The following is a 16,243-nucleotide window of genomic DNA, read 5'->3' as shown; positions in this document are numbered from 1 at the left end:
AAGAGTGTCATTTTTTCGAAAGAAAAGCTTTTAGAAGAATCTTTCTGGCAGGTGAGAATTTCAGGGCACTAACAGACTGCTCTCTTACTCCTTTGCATGCTGGCTTTAGCAAGATTACATTTCGGGGGTAGTGAAATCTATTCAAAATAACTTACATTAAAAAAAAATACAGAGAGTTCATGCTATCACAAATCAACCCAGGTTCTGGAGAGCCGCAGGGTCCTTCCACCTGACTTCAATTACTTCATTTAATCAATTATTTTCTTAATTGGTCAACACAACAGGTCTTGTGGCTCTCCAGGACCAGGGTTGACCACCCATGGTCTAAGGCAACAACAAAGGCCTACTTCAAAGTAACTTAAAAGCAAGGGAGCAATTTTGGTCCTTCTAACTACAGTAATTAGTAGTAAATAGCCACGAGTTGAAACAGGACTAGGCTCTCTTGTGGAAGAATACTGACTCCAGCAGAAACACAAGTTCTCTCATTTCATCAACAGTCCTATTAAAAAAGCAGCCGCTTCCTCAAACTTTAGGTCAGGCAAAGGTTGTGTGTTTGATAATGCATCTGGTAAGTGGAAGCTGGTCAAAAACACTGAACCCTCGATCTGATTTGCATCTTATTAAAATGTGCACTGCACATGAAACGCTTTGTAGAAAATGCTATATTTTCACAGTGGTATAAAAGTTGAAAAAGAAGGGCAAGACGCTATGTACAGGATATGAGTAAAACAAAATAAATAATTAAAAAACACTGATAGGAAAAAAGTATGCGTCAAGGATTCAAATTATAAATTATATAAACAGTTTTGAACTGTTAATCCAATCCATTAGTGCTAGTATATGCTGTCTTGTAAGTAACTCAGAAACTACTGTTTTTAACTTTGGAACTGTGGGGTATGTTCTACATCTGTACACAGGATAAGATATCTGACAAACCCTTAATGGTGATAGATGATAAATGATAAAATAAGGCAGAGAGCTATGCAGGATTGATATTACTGATTTTCATGAAGAACGAGAAACTGCATTTTTAGTTAAATGCTTAATCAGCCCACACTCTGACTCAGCTCAATCAAACCCTTGTGCTCTTACAGTCCTGCAGACATTCCAATTCAGATGAATATTCACATCAATTTTAATTAGAGGTGTTAGCAGAGCACTGTATCACAATTCATTCTACCCTCCCGCATTGCAGAATGTATTATTCATCCCAGCCATCCGTGGACACACGGGGGATCAGACTGGACAAGCACAGCACGCCCTTTAACCCTTACAGTGACAACGAGGTGTAACCCAATGAGTAGCGACAGGGGACAGGAGATGAGCTGCGTCCCGGGAACAAGCATCTGACAATCCGTGAAGGAACGCAAGAGGCACAGGGCTCTGGAGCAATAAACTCTGACAGCTTTGCATAGTGATCTTTGTTGCTTATGATATTGCAGTTTGATGCAGTAATCAATATACGCTTTTGAAATATAGAAACCTCTTAAATGGTGATATAAAACCAACAGCAGCGTTTTTAAAACCCCTCTCTTGGGGGACCTAGGTTTACACACTAGCTTTTCTCCTCAGGGGGTGAGAATCTGCCTGGAGTGAAATGGTTTTCAGGCTCCAATGCGTGTTTCCAGGGCACCATGATGAGACTCTCCAGCTTATAAGAACCTTATTGAAGTGTAGGCTGCAGTCCTACTGGGATTGATCTCTCTCTTCTTAAGAGAGTTTCCCCCGATCTTCAAGGACTTTCCTTCTATTTTTCCTTCCTTCTAAATCGCGGGTGGTACATGGTCACTAAATGAAAGGGCTTTAGATTCAAATCTTTATGGGTTTTTGTGGCACTGAGCTGCCATCCACACACACATTTCTCCAACACATTTCTGACAGCTAGTTTCAAGCCAGATGAATATTTTAAAAACAAAATAGGACTGGGTGACTCTGAAGACGGCAGTAGAGAAGGAAGTATATATAAAAAAGAATAATAAATAGGTGCTTTAAAAGGACTTGAAACACTTGATGAAACACTTGATGTGCACAGTTCCAGTTTTGTAACTTAGTAACAGGCGAATTTCTCACTTTGAATTCATAAAGATTTGAAAATCGTTCCTCTGAACAATCTCCCTACCACCCAGGCAGAGGGACTGGGCCAGCAGATCCATCAGTGTCATATTTCACTGTTAACGATGACGGACCATTAAACATCAGTTGATTGCGGGTAAAAACATTGACGGCGTCAGCAGAAATGCTTACTTCAGCATTCATCAGCACTGCTGTCAGGTGCCATGCAGTACAGCCTCCCTCGATAACTAATAATAACAGACACTACTATCTGAATGATTTCTTATTGGAAGAGGAAAAGCTGAGAATTGTTACAAATGACTTCCTCTGGGCTGGCCTTCGGTGGAAGCTTAAGCAGCTTTTCCCGAGGCTGTAAGTCTGTTTAAAATGGAGGAGGGATTTTTTTACACTTTCAAAATTAATTAGGCACTCGGTTCTCGTGTGGAAATGAAACTCCAGTTTGAAGAAGCCGGTATTGCCAAGGCTGTTAAAAAATCATTGTGCAGCACATTTCTCAGAATGGATAATTAATAATGACTAAGTAATTGCATTTAATTGATGCACTTTGCTTGATTAAACGTCTGATGAGAAATAGCATCATTTTTCTTTTATTAACATTGGCATGCCCGGCCTGTCTGTAAACAGGCTGCAGAAATTCGAGTCAATAACATGATCGAGCGCCACACTACACTGCTCCAGTCTACACTGTGATCAATGCACTGCTCCAGTCTACACTGTGATCAATGCACTGCTCCAGTCTACACTGTGATCAATGCACTGCTCCAGTCTACACTGTGATCAATGCACTGCTCCAGTCTACACTGTGATCAATGCACTGCTCCAGTCTACACTGTGATCAATGCACTGCTCCAGTCTACACTGTGATCAATGCACTGCTCCAGTCTACACTGTGATCAATGCACTGCTCCAGTCTACACTGTGATCAATTAACTGCTCCAGTCTACACTGTGATCAATGCACTGCTCCAGTCTACACTGTGATCAATGCACTGCTCCAGTCTACACTGTGATCAATGCACTGCTCCAGTCTACACTGTGATCAATGCACTGCTCCAGTCTACACTGTGATCAATGCACTGCTCCAGTCTACACTGTGATCAATGCACTGCTCCAGTCTACACTGTGATCAATGCACTGCTCCAGTCTACACTGTGATCAATGCACTGCTCCAGTCTACACTGTGATCAATGCACTGCTCCAGTCTACACTGTGATCAATGCACTGCTCCAGTCTACACTGTGATCAATGCACTGCTCCAGTCTACACTGTGATCAGTGCACTGCTCCAGTCTACACTGTGATCAATGCACTGCTCCAGTCTACACTGTGATCAATGCACTGCTCCAGTCTACACTGTGATCAATGCACTGCTCCAGTCTACACTGTGATCAATGCACTGCTCCAGTCTACACTGTGATCAATGCACTGCTCCAGTCTACACTGTGATCAATGCACTGCTCCAGTCTACACTGTGATCAATGCACTGCTCCAGTCTACACTGTGATCAATGCACTGCTCCAGTCTACACTGTGATCAGTGCACTGCTCCAGTCTACACTGTGATCAGTGCACTGCTCCAGTCTACACTGTGATCAGTGCACTGCTCCAGTCTACACTGTGATCAATGCACTGCTCCAGTCTACACTGTGATCAATGCACTGCTCCAGTCTACACTGTGATCAATGCACTGCTCCAGTCTACACTGTGATCAATGCACTGCTCCAGTCTACACTGTGATCAGTGCACTGCTCCAGTCTACACTGTGATCAGTGCACTGCTCCAGTCTACACTGTGATCAATGCACTGCTCCAGTCTACACTGTGATCAATGTTCCACTGTTACTTTTCTTTTTAATACAGTATTCTTAATGAGACTGCAGTTTGTCAAAGCAAAACAACAACAACATCGTAACTCTTCACAACGTTTGGTAACATTCCTGGGGTCTTGATACTGCAAGGCCATTCAAAAAGCAGCAGTGTGCACAGATGATGAATCTGAAATACTGTGATATACAGTACTTACAGCCACACTGCAGCATGCGCAAACATATTAATAATACTGATGTCAAAATTTGTCTATAGTATTTACTGTAGGACCTTGGTGTGACTTTAGAAAAGGACAAGAACAATTGAACTTGTTCCTCTTGATTTGTCATTAAAGGGTCCTTCAAGAAAAAATATATATATATAAAAGTAATGAAATGGGATACGCTATCTTCAATAATTATAAGATGTATGTAAGTGAATGCCTTTTTAATTCTTTCAAGATTAGCCTAAAGCAAGGACCCCTACAAGTAAAGGTGATAATGGCTTTTGATGAAAAATAAATTAATCTGAGAGGGGGGTGGAGAGATAAAGACTCAGTAACGAAAGCATTAAAGAGCCTGCTTTTCAAGGATGAATTGTGGTCAGACTGGGGCTCAAGTAGAGATCAGCCTGGGACTGGTTTCATTCTCTTCAAAATAAAGAAATTAAAAAAACAGACAATTCAGCCGTTTCTGCGCCGGTCTTTGATGTACCGCTGTGTAATGTCTTGGCTTTACTCCACAGCATGCAGCCGTATGCCTCGTTGCTCCTCTTACATTAGGATTAATCCTCAGAGAGAGTCTATTTGTGGCTCTCGTTTATTAGTTAGCCCTCCATTTGATACAGAGGCTGTAGATAGAGCCTGCCAGTTCAGTGCACACCATTATTTAATAAACCCCGGGTGGCTGATAGCATTCCACTTCAAATTATTTGTTTGAATTATTACGGCTTTAAAGTAAAAAAAGAAAACAGTTGGTTTTATGTAATGGTTGTTCACCACTTAAGGGATGTTCCCCTATAGCCTGCAAGCATGCTGTATTGCAGATTCAGAATCCTGCATCCTGCACCTCAAATTAGGTACACCTGATTGAAATAAACTTAAACAGACCACTGTATACCAATGCCATAGGTAGTATTATATTAAAAATACTGACATCGACAGCGCTGAATAACAATACAACCAGATCAAGCGGGGACAGCAACACCTAGATAGCAAAATGTTAGCAGTACGGTACTGAACTACTGTACGTGATGCATAAATCAGGGATCAGTGGGTGATCTTACATTTCAACAAGACGACGCGAGAATGTGTATATGTCACTGTCGAGAAAATGTCAAATATCAGAATAAAGGAGATTAAAAAGGATGGGAATCCAGCCAGCAAGTCAAGTCAAAAGACCACTGAGCGTCTGAAATAAATTGTGATTATGGATTATTACTTGCTGGTGGCAAATGTCATAGATAATGGGGGAGGATTGCATCAGGGTGCTTTTAAAAAGCTCTGTTCAGAAGAGCAGAGGGAGGCACATTTGCTCCTGCATTAGCTTGATCTGAATATATTGATGTAATCAGGCCACTATTTCCAGTAAATTTACAGCAAACAGCTTTTCACACAATGTGTTTTAGGAAGATAATCAATGAAACACAAACAGTTTTACACTAAATCTTCTCCAACAAAGAGAGATACCTTGAAAGCAGCGAGAGAATTGACAGCACATACAGATGATCCTTCCAGATTTACACCATTAGTGCAGACATGAACAGTGGGGCGTCTGTGAAAAAAGGCAGTTTCTAAATAAAGCTGTCTTTCTGTAGTGTAATCGATCCTGTGGGCAGATAAATGCGGCAAGTTTAATACTGACCGACCAGGATATCACACAGCCATTCACACTGACCAGCTGAACATCACACAGCAATTCACACTGACCAGCTGAACATCACACAGCCATTCACACTGACCAGCTGAACATTACACAGCCATTCACACTGACCAGCTGATCACACAGTCATTCACACTGACCAGCTGACCATCACACAGCAATTCACACTGACCAGCTGATCACACAGCCATTCACACTGACCAGCTGAACATCACACAGCCATTCACACTGCCATAGAGAACATCACACAGCCATTCACACTGACCAGCTGAACATCACACAGCCATTCACACTGACAGCTGAACATCACACAGCCATTCACACTGACCAGCTGAACATCACACAGCCATTCACACTGACCAGCTGAACATCACACAGCCATTCACACTGACCAGCTGAATACCACACAGCCATTCACACTGAGCAGCTGAACATCACACAGCCATTCACACTGACCAGCTGAACATCACACAGCCATTCACACTGACAGCTGAACATCACACAGCCATTCACACTGACCAGCTGAACATCACACAGCCATTCACACTGACCAGCTGAACATCACACAGCCATTCACACTGACCAGCTGAACATCACACAGCCATTCACACTGACCAGCTGAACATCACACAGCCATTCACACTGACCAGCTGAACATCACACAGCCATTCACACTGACCAGCTGAACATCACACAGCCATTCACACTACCATAGAGAACATCACATTGACCAGCTGATCACACAGACATTCACACTGACCAGCTGAACATCACACAGCCATTCACAAGTCAGATGGGTCTCAGCTGAGCCTCAAAGCACCTGCAAGTCAAGAACAGGAGCCGTTTCCAATGGATCTCGCAGGTTCAATGTGCAAAGGCATGTTGTTAAAATCTGTCGAATCCATCGCTTCCATTTCTAACAGCTAAAGGAAATCTTTGTTTTTCTTCCCTTCCTCCATTAATTATAAGGCAAGCTGTTCCTCTGGAGGTGCCTGACAGCTCTTTAAAGAAACCCCATTCATCTCCTTGAAAGTAATAACATTTATTAGCCTTAAGACTACAGAATAATTAGTGTTTCATTTGATCGTCATTACCTTAGCTGTTAAGGAGAATTTTTATTTTTTTTCAGCAAGCATGTATTGTACTTTATGCTTCAAATGTGCCTTGAATCATTGCAACCAGACCACTTACAACAGACTGCCAACTCCTAAAGGGACAGATGGCTTATACTCCAAATCACTCTCAAAACCCTACATCAGGGCTGTCCAATCACAGTCCTGGAGGGCCATTCCACTCCAGTTTGAACAGATAAAACAACGACATCATTAAATACTTCAGCATGAATAAGCAGTGAATGCATAATCAGTTAAAAGAATGTAGTTGGAAATGTTTTGGTTCGTTTGTAAATTACCTTGTAATTTATTCAAAGTAAGCATTATGAAAATAAATGCGGTGGCGCAGAGCCACAAGCTGCTCCTCGCTGTCGAGGTGCAGTGCATCTTTAAAAGCTTAATTAGATCATTTAAACAGGCTGCATTAGCGCTCCTCAAACACTCACCTTTGAGATTCCCCTTGAGAGCTCAGAACAACAGGCACCACGCCGAGGGATGCCAGCCAGAAATAGCATTTCAGCACCTCAGTCAATACCACCAATAAGGGCTACTGGGAAACTCATACAGACAGGCTGCCTGATCTCTGACACACACACAGACCAGACACAGTAGCTATCATATTTCTATTCAATCACTTGCATTTACAGAGTCAAAATAATAATGTTGCCATATATCTTCAAGTCCAATTTTGCCGTGCTATGCCAGCACACTCAGGCAAGCTTTTAGTAAGTTAAAACTAAGCAAATTACACTATTATTATTATTATTATTATTATTATTATTATTATTATTATTATTATTATTATTATTATTATTATTATTATTTATTTCTTAATATACCCAGTTAAAGGATGCACAGTATTACTGTAAATACAAAGTGGGTGCCCGAGAGCAATTTGTACATGAAATATATCTGCGCTACCGTCTGGTCATCTAAACCCCTTGTTCTTTACATGACTCTCCGTTGTGTTTTTTTTTTATGCCAGCAGATTCCTGTTGGGTGAGCTTCCTCCCATGAGGGCCTTTCAAAGAGCAGATCTCTGTTGGATAAAAGCCAGTGGAGCAGAGAAGCTCTCGCGGGAATCAAAGGAATACTGAACCTGCACCATATAAACAGACAAACCGAAGCAGCAGATGTCGCCAAGCTACCAAACCCTGGCACGGCCAGTAGGGGGTGCTGTGGCACAGGGAGGTGAACCAACCCCAGGCAGCTCATCGGTCAACAATATGCCCATTTAGTGCATTACTTCACCTTCTGCGTCTCCCTAAACGAGATCTGAAAGGCAGGAATCCCATATCTCCTCCTTGGGGTTGTTGGGTAAAGGATCATTTTGAAAAAGCAAAATCCAATCAGTTGAAAATAAATCATTTGTCAAGACCATTCTCTCGCGTGTCAAGCAGACAGATAATCAGAGGCTACGCAGCCCGGCTTGTATTCTCTATGGCCTGGAGGCAGGGTCTCCTAGCAACATCACTCACAGCTGGATACATATCAGCAGGCATGTAGTGATACCTTGGAAAACAACACTCCTGTGTGGAGAGACTTGTAGACTGTATTTCACTGACTGCCCCCCCCCCCCAACTGAGATCTAGTGCCCCCCCAGATCTAGCGTGACATTTTCTAATCTATGCATTTATCAATATCGGTTACTGAGAAGAAATGCACCCTGGGGCGTTAGGATTTTTACAGTGTATTAAGATATGGGGAGGAAGAAAGAGAGAACGATAACAGGCCTAATTAGATTGTTGTATTAGGCAATATAAAGAGCATGTATTGTAAATGTGCCAAAATCACAGACACACCACATGCATTCTAGATTCCAGAGACAAACTCCCAGAAGAAAACTCGGCACACAAACACAGATAGAAATTCTTTACTCTAGCTCTGCATTCTGAATGACACTAGACGATTCCACATCAAAGATAAACCGCCTTCAGAAAGACTTGATTCCAAACCTGACAGCTGAAACAACAACATCCACTGGGCTCATAAATAACTCTTGCTTTATTTAAAGAATGCCCTTTACTTTTGAAACACAAGAATGAATTCTAAGCCTTCTTCAGAAACAGCTGAGGAAGGTAAATCAAACGCTCTTTAAAACCAAGAACAAAGTTTCATGAATAAACAAAGCTATTTGCGATTTCAAAAGCTGCCAATTTATTTTGGTAAGCCTCTTCCTTTCTGTAAAAAATAAATCTAGGGCATCACTACAGCGTTTGAGAGACAGGTTCTCGCATGGGAAAAGATCACATTTGTTACCAGAATAATTGCTGAAACAACTTCAATGACCTCTCCTTTCAAAATGAATAATTATTATTTATTTTTTATTTTTTAAAAGGCAGACTTTTTTGCAGACAATATGTATTGAATGCATTGAAGGAATTAATCAGTAAATTAAATATGTCCTGGAAAAGCCTCCCTGGTCAATCCAGTGTATTAATACAGCTCCACTCCATCCTGAGAGGCTGCAGAGAATTATTGAGAGCAGCTCATTAAAATAGTTTGCCTGATTAACATCCAGGAATTATCAGAGGAAAGCTGGAATGGGTTTCAAAGAATCAGCTAATTTGGAAAGAAGCTGACTTTTTGCTTAGAGTTTTTTTTTTTTTTTTTTTTTACTCACACAGACATTTGTGCTTATTGGTAGTATTTATTTATTTATTTAATTGTATTTAATATGTTTTTCAGCAGGACATCCCCCAGTTAGATGAACACTCTCGTTTGGACCCCAGGGATACAGGCTGGGGTGGTGTTCTCTTGAGCATACCTTGCCAAACACATTATAAGCAAGCTCCAAGCCAGCTATGAGTGTGACAGTTTTGATAGTTATGCAGTTTGTTCAAGTATTGATGTGCTGAATTCCATCCTAAAAAAGAAGGCAAACACGCTGCAGCCCAGCACTGGAATGGGTTCTGGGACAGAGACTCCCAAATATGGACAAGCACTGCTTGAAACTGACAAAAATGATCATGTTTGTTCATATAACAGAATGTATAAATGCCGTCATGTTCGTCTGGGCACTAAGTGGGTTTAATGATGACCACTGCTCGATGCAAAAATCTTCAAAAGCAACTCATGCATTTTCTCCTGTGTTATTGCCAAATGTTCTCAAAAACATTAATATTGTAGACGATTTGCACCTGAGACCCAGTGAAATAGGTTTGATAAATTGCAAATGAGTGTAAATGACCACAGCTCTAAGTATTAACTTTGTGGAATTCACCACACATGCAGATTATTCAGAATTGTAAGTCCATGTTCAGATGCTACCGCGCTGTAATCTCTGTGCTGCAAGATAGGAGGCGGGGGAGTGATAGCAAGGCTACAGTTCATTAAATGTAATTGTTATTCTTATTTAAAGAGATCCCAGATATGTAAACACGCACACGCACATACAGTCTCCCTTTTCCAATTGCACCTCTCTGAAGTTTCTGTTTGTTAGCCCTGGAAAGCTCCCAGACCCTGCAGCAGTAATTAGGGATGCACTGCAGGAAGCACAGCTGGGGAATACGGGTGCAGATCTTCTTAACGCTTGTATTGAGAAGCAGAGAGGCTGGGCATAGGGCAGAACAAGCCCGGGAGGGGCTTCACAAATCAACCTGCTCAAAAAAAACCAACTATTTCATTTTATTGTTTTTTTTTTCTCCCTTTTCAAAAGATTTCACAGTTGTGGAGATGGGAATAGAACATCTTTACATGCAATCTGCTCTATTGCGTTAATGTTGTACTCTCATTATAAACTAGCAACTGATACATTTGCTGTGCTGACAAACAGCTATAACATGGATAGGAATACCATAACATTGTGTGTGTGTGTGTGTGTGTGTGTGTGTGTGTGTGTGTGTGTGTGTGTGTGTGTGTTTGTCAGTGTATGTGCAGTTTTTCTTGTGTGTGTGTTCATGTGCATTTACCTAAAACGTTTATGGTTAGGTAGATACCTATCTGTAGCTTATTATGATCACAGCAAAACCTGGGATGGATCATGTGCTACGCAATGGGAGTATGTGATGACCACTAGCACCTCAAATAAAACCCATTACTACCGTCTCCACAGACACAAACAGTTTTCTATTGCTTGTGACAAGACTGAAAGCACTGCCAGCGAGTCAGGCATGAAAGGGTTCCTGACCCCTCAGCAGTAAGCCCTGCCCCATCGCTGCTCTAAAGCAATGCATGCCAAGTATAAAACAGCTTTTAAATGCGATACACAATGTATGAATTGCTGTGGAGTCAGCAGTTCCAGTGATTTAAAGTGCTGTTGAAAAGCCCACTGATCAGAACCACAGTCCCGACTATAAAGGAGGCTGGGCAGGTATTCAAAGGAATGTAAGCTGATTTCAAAGGCCATTAACCTTTACTACCCCGAACACTGCTGCAGTAGGAGCAGGGCTTACCCGGTATAATGAACCTTTACTACCCTGAACACTGCTGCAGTAGGAGCAGGGCTTACCCGGTATAATGAACCTTTACTATCCCGAACACTGCTGCAGTAGGAGCAGGGCTTACCCGGTATAATGAACCTTTACTACCCCGAACACTGCTGCAGTAGGAGCAGGGCTTACCCGGTATAGAATGTGATTCATATTTTTTGTTTTTGCTGTTTTTGATTCCCTTTCCGTATTCCAGATACAACACCACACAAAAAGCACTGCAAAGTTCATGATAAAAGATTTAAAACATTTTGCAAACCAGCTGATAAGGTGAACTATGCTTTTGGGAAACTGTTCCGAAGTGTAATTTCAGAGGAATCCCTACTTGTTTGGAAAGGGGCAAGAGACACAGGGGTTAGCATCCAGCCAGGATTGGTGTGGCTGGTGTATACAACAGCTTGGTTCCTTTCAGTTTAAGCAGTGATGTTATCTGCTGCTTGGCAGCGCATTGTCAACCACTGACTGAACCCACAACGATCATTTCTGTTGTCCCTCTGCAAAACAGCCCTAGAAAAGGCGTGCAGTGTCTGTTAGTGAAATCTCGAAAGGGTATTTTAATGGGGCACCATGCCCACGATCCCCTGCTAGTGCTCTGAATGGAGGAGGGATTCTCCATTCTGAATGCAATGGGTTTGCTCTTGTTGCAGTGCTGCAAGTGGGATATGGGCTAAGAGGTTCAGAATACAGTGTAATTGAAAACGCCCACTCAGGATCACAACCAATGCTGAATAATATAACAAAACGCATAGCATGAACCAGCCAGATACACACACACACACACACACACATTTATACATATATATAAAACCCTACTTTTACTATGGGAAACATCTATAAGGGTATGTTTAACAGCATACCATGAATATGTACAGAAACAAAAACTATATGTAGGGGAGTGCCTGATGACGAGGTCGGATAGACCCGACTGAGGAAAGACGGTCACTCACCCTTTTGGTGTAGTCCATGGCCTTTAAGATGGACAGGTTGAGGGTCTCCAGGGAGGCCAGCACTTCCTCATAGTCCCCCATGTGAGAGGCAAAGTAATCTGAGGGAACAAGAGGGGTCATGTGGAGAGGCAGGAGCAGGGAGAGCAACAGAGCAGCACGCATGAGGGAAGAATCAGGAAGATCAATTAAAGAAAGGATGGGGGTGAATCGATGGAAGCAGTGCTTGGATCAAATAAAAGGCAGTCTCAAGGGCTATGGGGTCACTTCACTGGAGATTGAAATCAGACTCCTATTGCATAGCCGTTTCCCCCATTCCAGGTTTTACTCGGAGTTTGATTAGACTCACACAAGCTGAGGTGTGTCTTACTTAACTCATAGTAAAGCCAGGAATGGATCAAACAGCTTGCAATGGGAGTCTTATTTCTATCCCTGCTTCATGGTATAATTTTTTAAGACATAATTTCAATTCCAAAGCAAATCAAAAGGTCATATCAAGAATAGGAAGGCTACTCACCACAGAGCTCATTGGTGTCAACATTACTGTGACACCGCAGGGAGGCAAGCAGCAGCAGCAAGAGACAAGAGAAAGAAAGAAAGAAAGAAAGAAAGAAAGAAAGAAGAAAAGGGGTAAGTCAGAAAAACATGGAAAAGATGAACTGCTCTTCTGCACTGCATGCACTTCAACACCACAGGGGTCATTGTTTTGCACTTTACATTTTTAAAAGGAATGTACAGCTGCTTCATATAAAAGAGGGACTCAGTCGATGGCTTCCATTGAGTGGACTGTGTGACACTGGAAGTTTTGCAGATGTACAGGTCTACTGAACACGTTCCTGGAGTCCCAGATGTTTCTATGGGCGCGTTCAGGTCTGTGCAGAAGGGGAACAATGCCATACAAGCCATTGGCAAGGCAATGAACACTGTCGCTTTGAAGCAAGTGCAAAGGCAAGAATAAAACAGTAGCAAAGTACAGTAGCATTAGTAGCAAGACACTTGTCTGTTACAGTAATTGCCTCTTCCTGGAACAAAGTTCTTTCTTGCTAGTTTTTTAAGGCAGTTCTAGTTGTTTTTTTTTCTGTTTCTGTTGCACCACTTCCATCTCCAGCTTAAAGAAACAGGGCCCAGTCCTGAACAGGTCTCTATGGACCAGCAGTCTCATGTAATACTCAAGGGTTCAGGTTTCATTTCCCCTGTGGAGCCCCCAGTCAACCCCTATCTTGCCCATTGTGACTGAAACTAACTCACAACAGATGCAGTCTTTCTATATTATGGCTTCAATTTGCATAACAAGGCGATGAAATATGTGAGAGACAAGATAATTTTGAGAGCAATATGCGCTGATGTACAATATCGCAGAGGGATTTCTATTGAGCAGCCCTGCTTAACGCCAAGATAATTCACTTTATAAATAACAGAAGGAACTGATTTATTGGGAATGAAATTGTTCTTTTTTCAGCCTACTGCATGTAGCTGTGGTTTTTATCATTTTCTTCATGTAAAAAAAAAAAAAAAACACTTTAGTTTAGATATTCGTTATAAGTGATTATAAACCAAGCTATAAACATGTTATTAATTATGCTGTTCATTATAGAATAAGATTAGACATAATAAGACTGTGATACACTTTTGCCATTGTTTTTATTTGCTATTGTTTATAACCACTTAGAATGGATCCCTAAACTAAAGTGCTATCTGTCTTTCTCCATAAGCCCACAGACAAACAGGCTTACAACAAATTGCATGTACTGACTCACAAACACACACATGTACACAGACTCACAACCCGCACACACACACACACACACACACACACACACACAAACGCACTAAGTGCATTTTCAAAAGAACAGTGCTCTGTCGATACCAGAGCAGAGTGGTCGCAGCAAGCCCAGCCTGGCTCTCACTGATCCCAGCATGCTCATCTGAAGTGGTGTCCACATTAGAAGCGGTCTGCCCTTTACACTCTTTGAAGCCCTTTTCTTCTGTCGGTGGTACAGCAACTGCAATCGCGTCAGTCATTTCAAAGCATGTGATGTATACAGGCCTGGCACACAGTCGTTTGGGGGGTATCCCAACATGCTGTGGCTTATCTAACCGATGTAGAGTGAGTTTTGGTGCTGGCACAGAGCAAGCCATGCTAAACAAAATACAGGTGTAAAAAAAAAAGCTGAGCTAATATTAATTTTATATTATTATAATATAATATTAAATACCAGTCTTGTTTCAGATACTTTCTGTGACATTAACAGGCGGTGGCCGTCTGGTTATTTTATTTAAGAAATGAAACATTTACACAGGCCATGTTCACACAGGCAAGGAATCAACCTGAAGCAATTCAAATAATGAATCCGCTCAACAGCAAAGTTCAGTAGAGTGCAGCACTGCACGGCAAGGCACACCCAAGGGAAAACACAGGCTGCAGTAATAAATCTCCCAACAGTAAAACAACCAAACTTGGTAGACTGATGGACACGGGGAGGATAAACAGCACAGGTCGGAGCAAAGCGGGCCGGTCGATCAATAGTTTAATTTCGCAGAGAGACGGATCTCAATTCCAATCACACGTGCCGCTTTGCTGGTTTTCTTTCATTGTTGTTTTGCTTATTTACAACATCGATGAGCGCAGCCAGCCTCTCACATGGCTGCTCACATCCTGTTTATGTGAAGGAGAACATCTCTACCAGTGACAAAGATGCTCTCCAAAAACTAAAAAAACCACCTGACCTTGCATTCTGGCATCTATTTTCATTCTGTGGGTGGTGTTCAACTTGAATGCGGCACCAGTCTTGACAGTCGGTCAACATTGCAGAGTGCATTTTTTGATGCAAAATTAACAAATGTCCCATCCCCACAGGTTGTGAATGAGTACCACTGCCCTTGTAATGCTCATGAAAATATTGCATATATTTGCAGAGGGGACGATCTATTCAGGGATACCATTTAGCAAGAGGTTGAAGTAGGGGTTAACCCTTTCAGTCCTCGTTTGTTAACATGTGCTGTCAGACTCCTAAGTCCCAGTCTGAGGTAGTGTAGAAATATATGTAAAAAAAAAACAAAAAACAAAAAACAATGCTGTCCTGTTCCCATGTATACTCAATAAAGGAGTTTCTTCTTCAGCTCAACAAAAATAAATCGGGACTGAAAGGGTTAAATAGAAAAGAAATGTGCCACCCCCAGGTGCTCTGCATTTATGAATCTGTCCCAACACACTCTGGATCACGACGACTATGGTTATTTGCACAGTATATTAGGATGCCATGTTTCCTATTTCAGTATGCAGAACGTACAGTTGAGTGATTGTTATAACCACTTCTGTGCAGAGGAATATTGAATGTTCTAACTCAGCTTGCAGAAAGATGACAAATAAAACTCAGCTTGCAGAAAGATGACAAGTAAAGAAATAGGTAATGCATAAATAACTAAAAGATATTGGGAAAGCTGTCAGCCCTTATAATGGTGATGTCCAGCTGTGGTTTATCACTGTATGCTAATGCAACTCATTTCAACAGCAATCTGCAGGCCTGTCCGCACCTCTCATAAAATCATCTCTGCCATTATCTTCTGTGAATATAACCCACCCGTCAGCCGTTATCGAACCTTCATATCCAACAGGGGGCCCAGTGAATATCGCTGGCCTCGGCTAATCTGGTTTCATGTCCGAGTAATTCCTTTGCCCAAGTCTGGCTACAACTTACTAAGTCAGGGGTTCTCAAACTCAGTTCTGGGGACCCCCTGTGTCTGCTGGTTTCTGTTCCAACTGAGCTCTCAATTACATAACAAGACCCTTAAATGAACAGATAATTTGCTTAATTAGACATTTTCACTTGTTCTCAGCTCCCACAAAGAGTTCAAGTTACTTATACAATGTTACAGCTAACTTGAAATCTGCAACTGTTAAGAGCTGAAAACAAGTAAAAAGGTCTAATTAAGAAAATTATCAGTTCATTTAAGGGTTTAATTAAGCAATTGAGAGCTCAGTTGGAACGAAAACCAGCAGAC

The 16,243-nt window shown here is 41.7% G+C and overlaps 1 protein-coding gene across 1 annotated transcript in view; it reads right to left on the bottom strand.

The window, feature by feature from the left end:
- The window catches only part of LOC117425491 (N-terminal EF-hand calcium-binding protein 2-like), a 54,060-nt gene that overhangs the window by 19,017 nt on the left and 18,800 nt on the right, over positions 1–16,243 (bottom strand). Inside the window, exons 4-5 of the mRNA XM_034042451.3 lie at positions 12,759–12,784; positions 12,245–12,342 (exon numbers count right to left, since the gene is read on the bottom strand). Of these exons, the coding sequence (XP_033898342.2) occupies positions 12,245–12,342; positions 12,759–12,784 (124 nt within the window). The remainder of the gene's footprint in view (positions 1–12,244; positions 12,343–12,758; positions 12,785–16,243) is intronic.

Source organism: Acipenser ruthenus, chromosome 20 (genome assembly GCF_902713425.1).
Source record: "Acipenser ruthenus chromosome 20, fAciRut3.2 maternal haplotype, whole genome shotgun sequence".
NCBI lineage: Eukaryota > Metazoa > Chordata > Actinopteri > Acipenseriformes > Acipenseridae > Acipenser > Acipenser ruthenus.
This window is presented reverse-complemented; position numbering and strand designations above follow the sequence as displayed.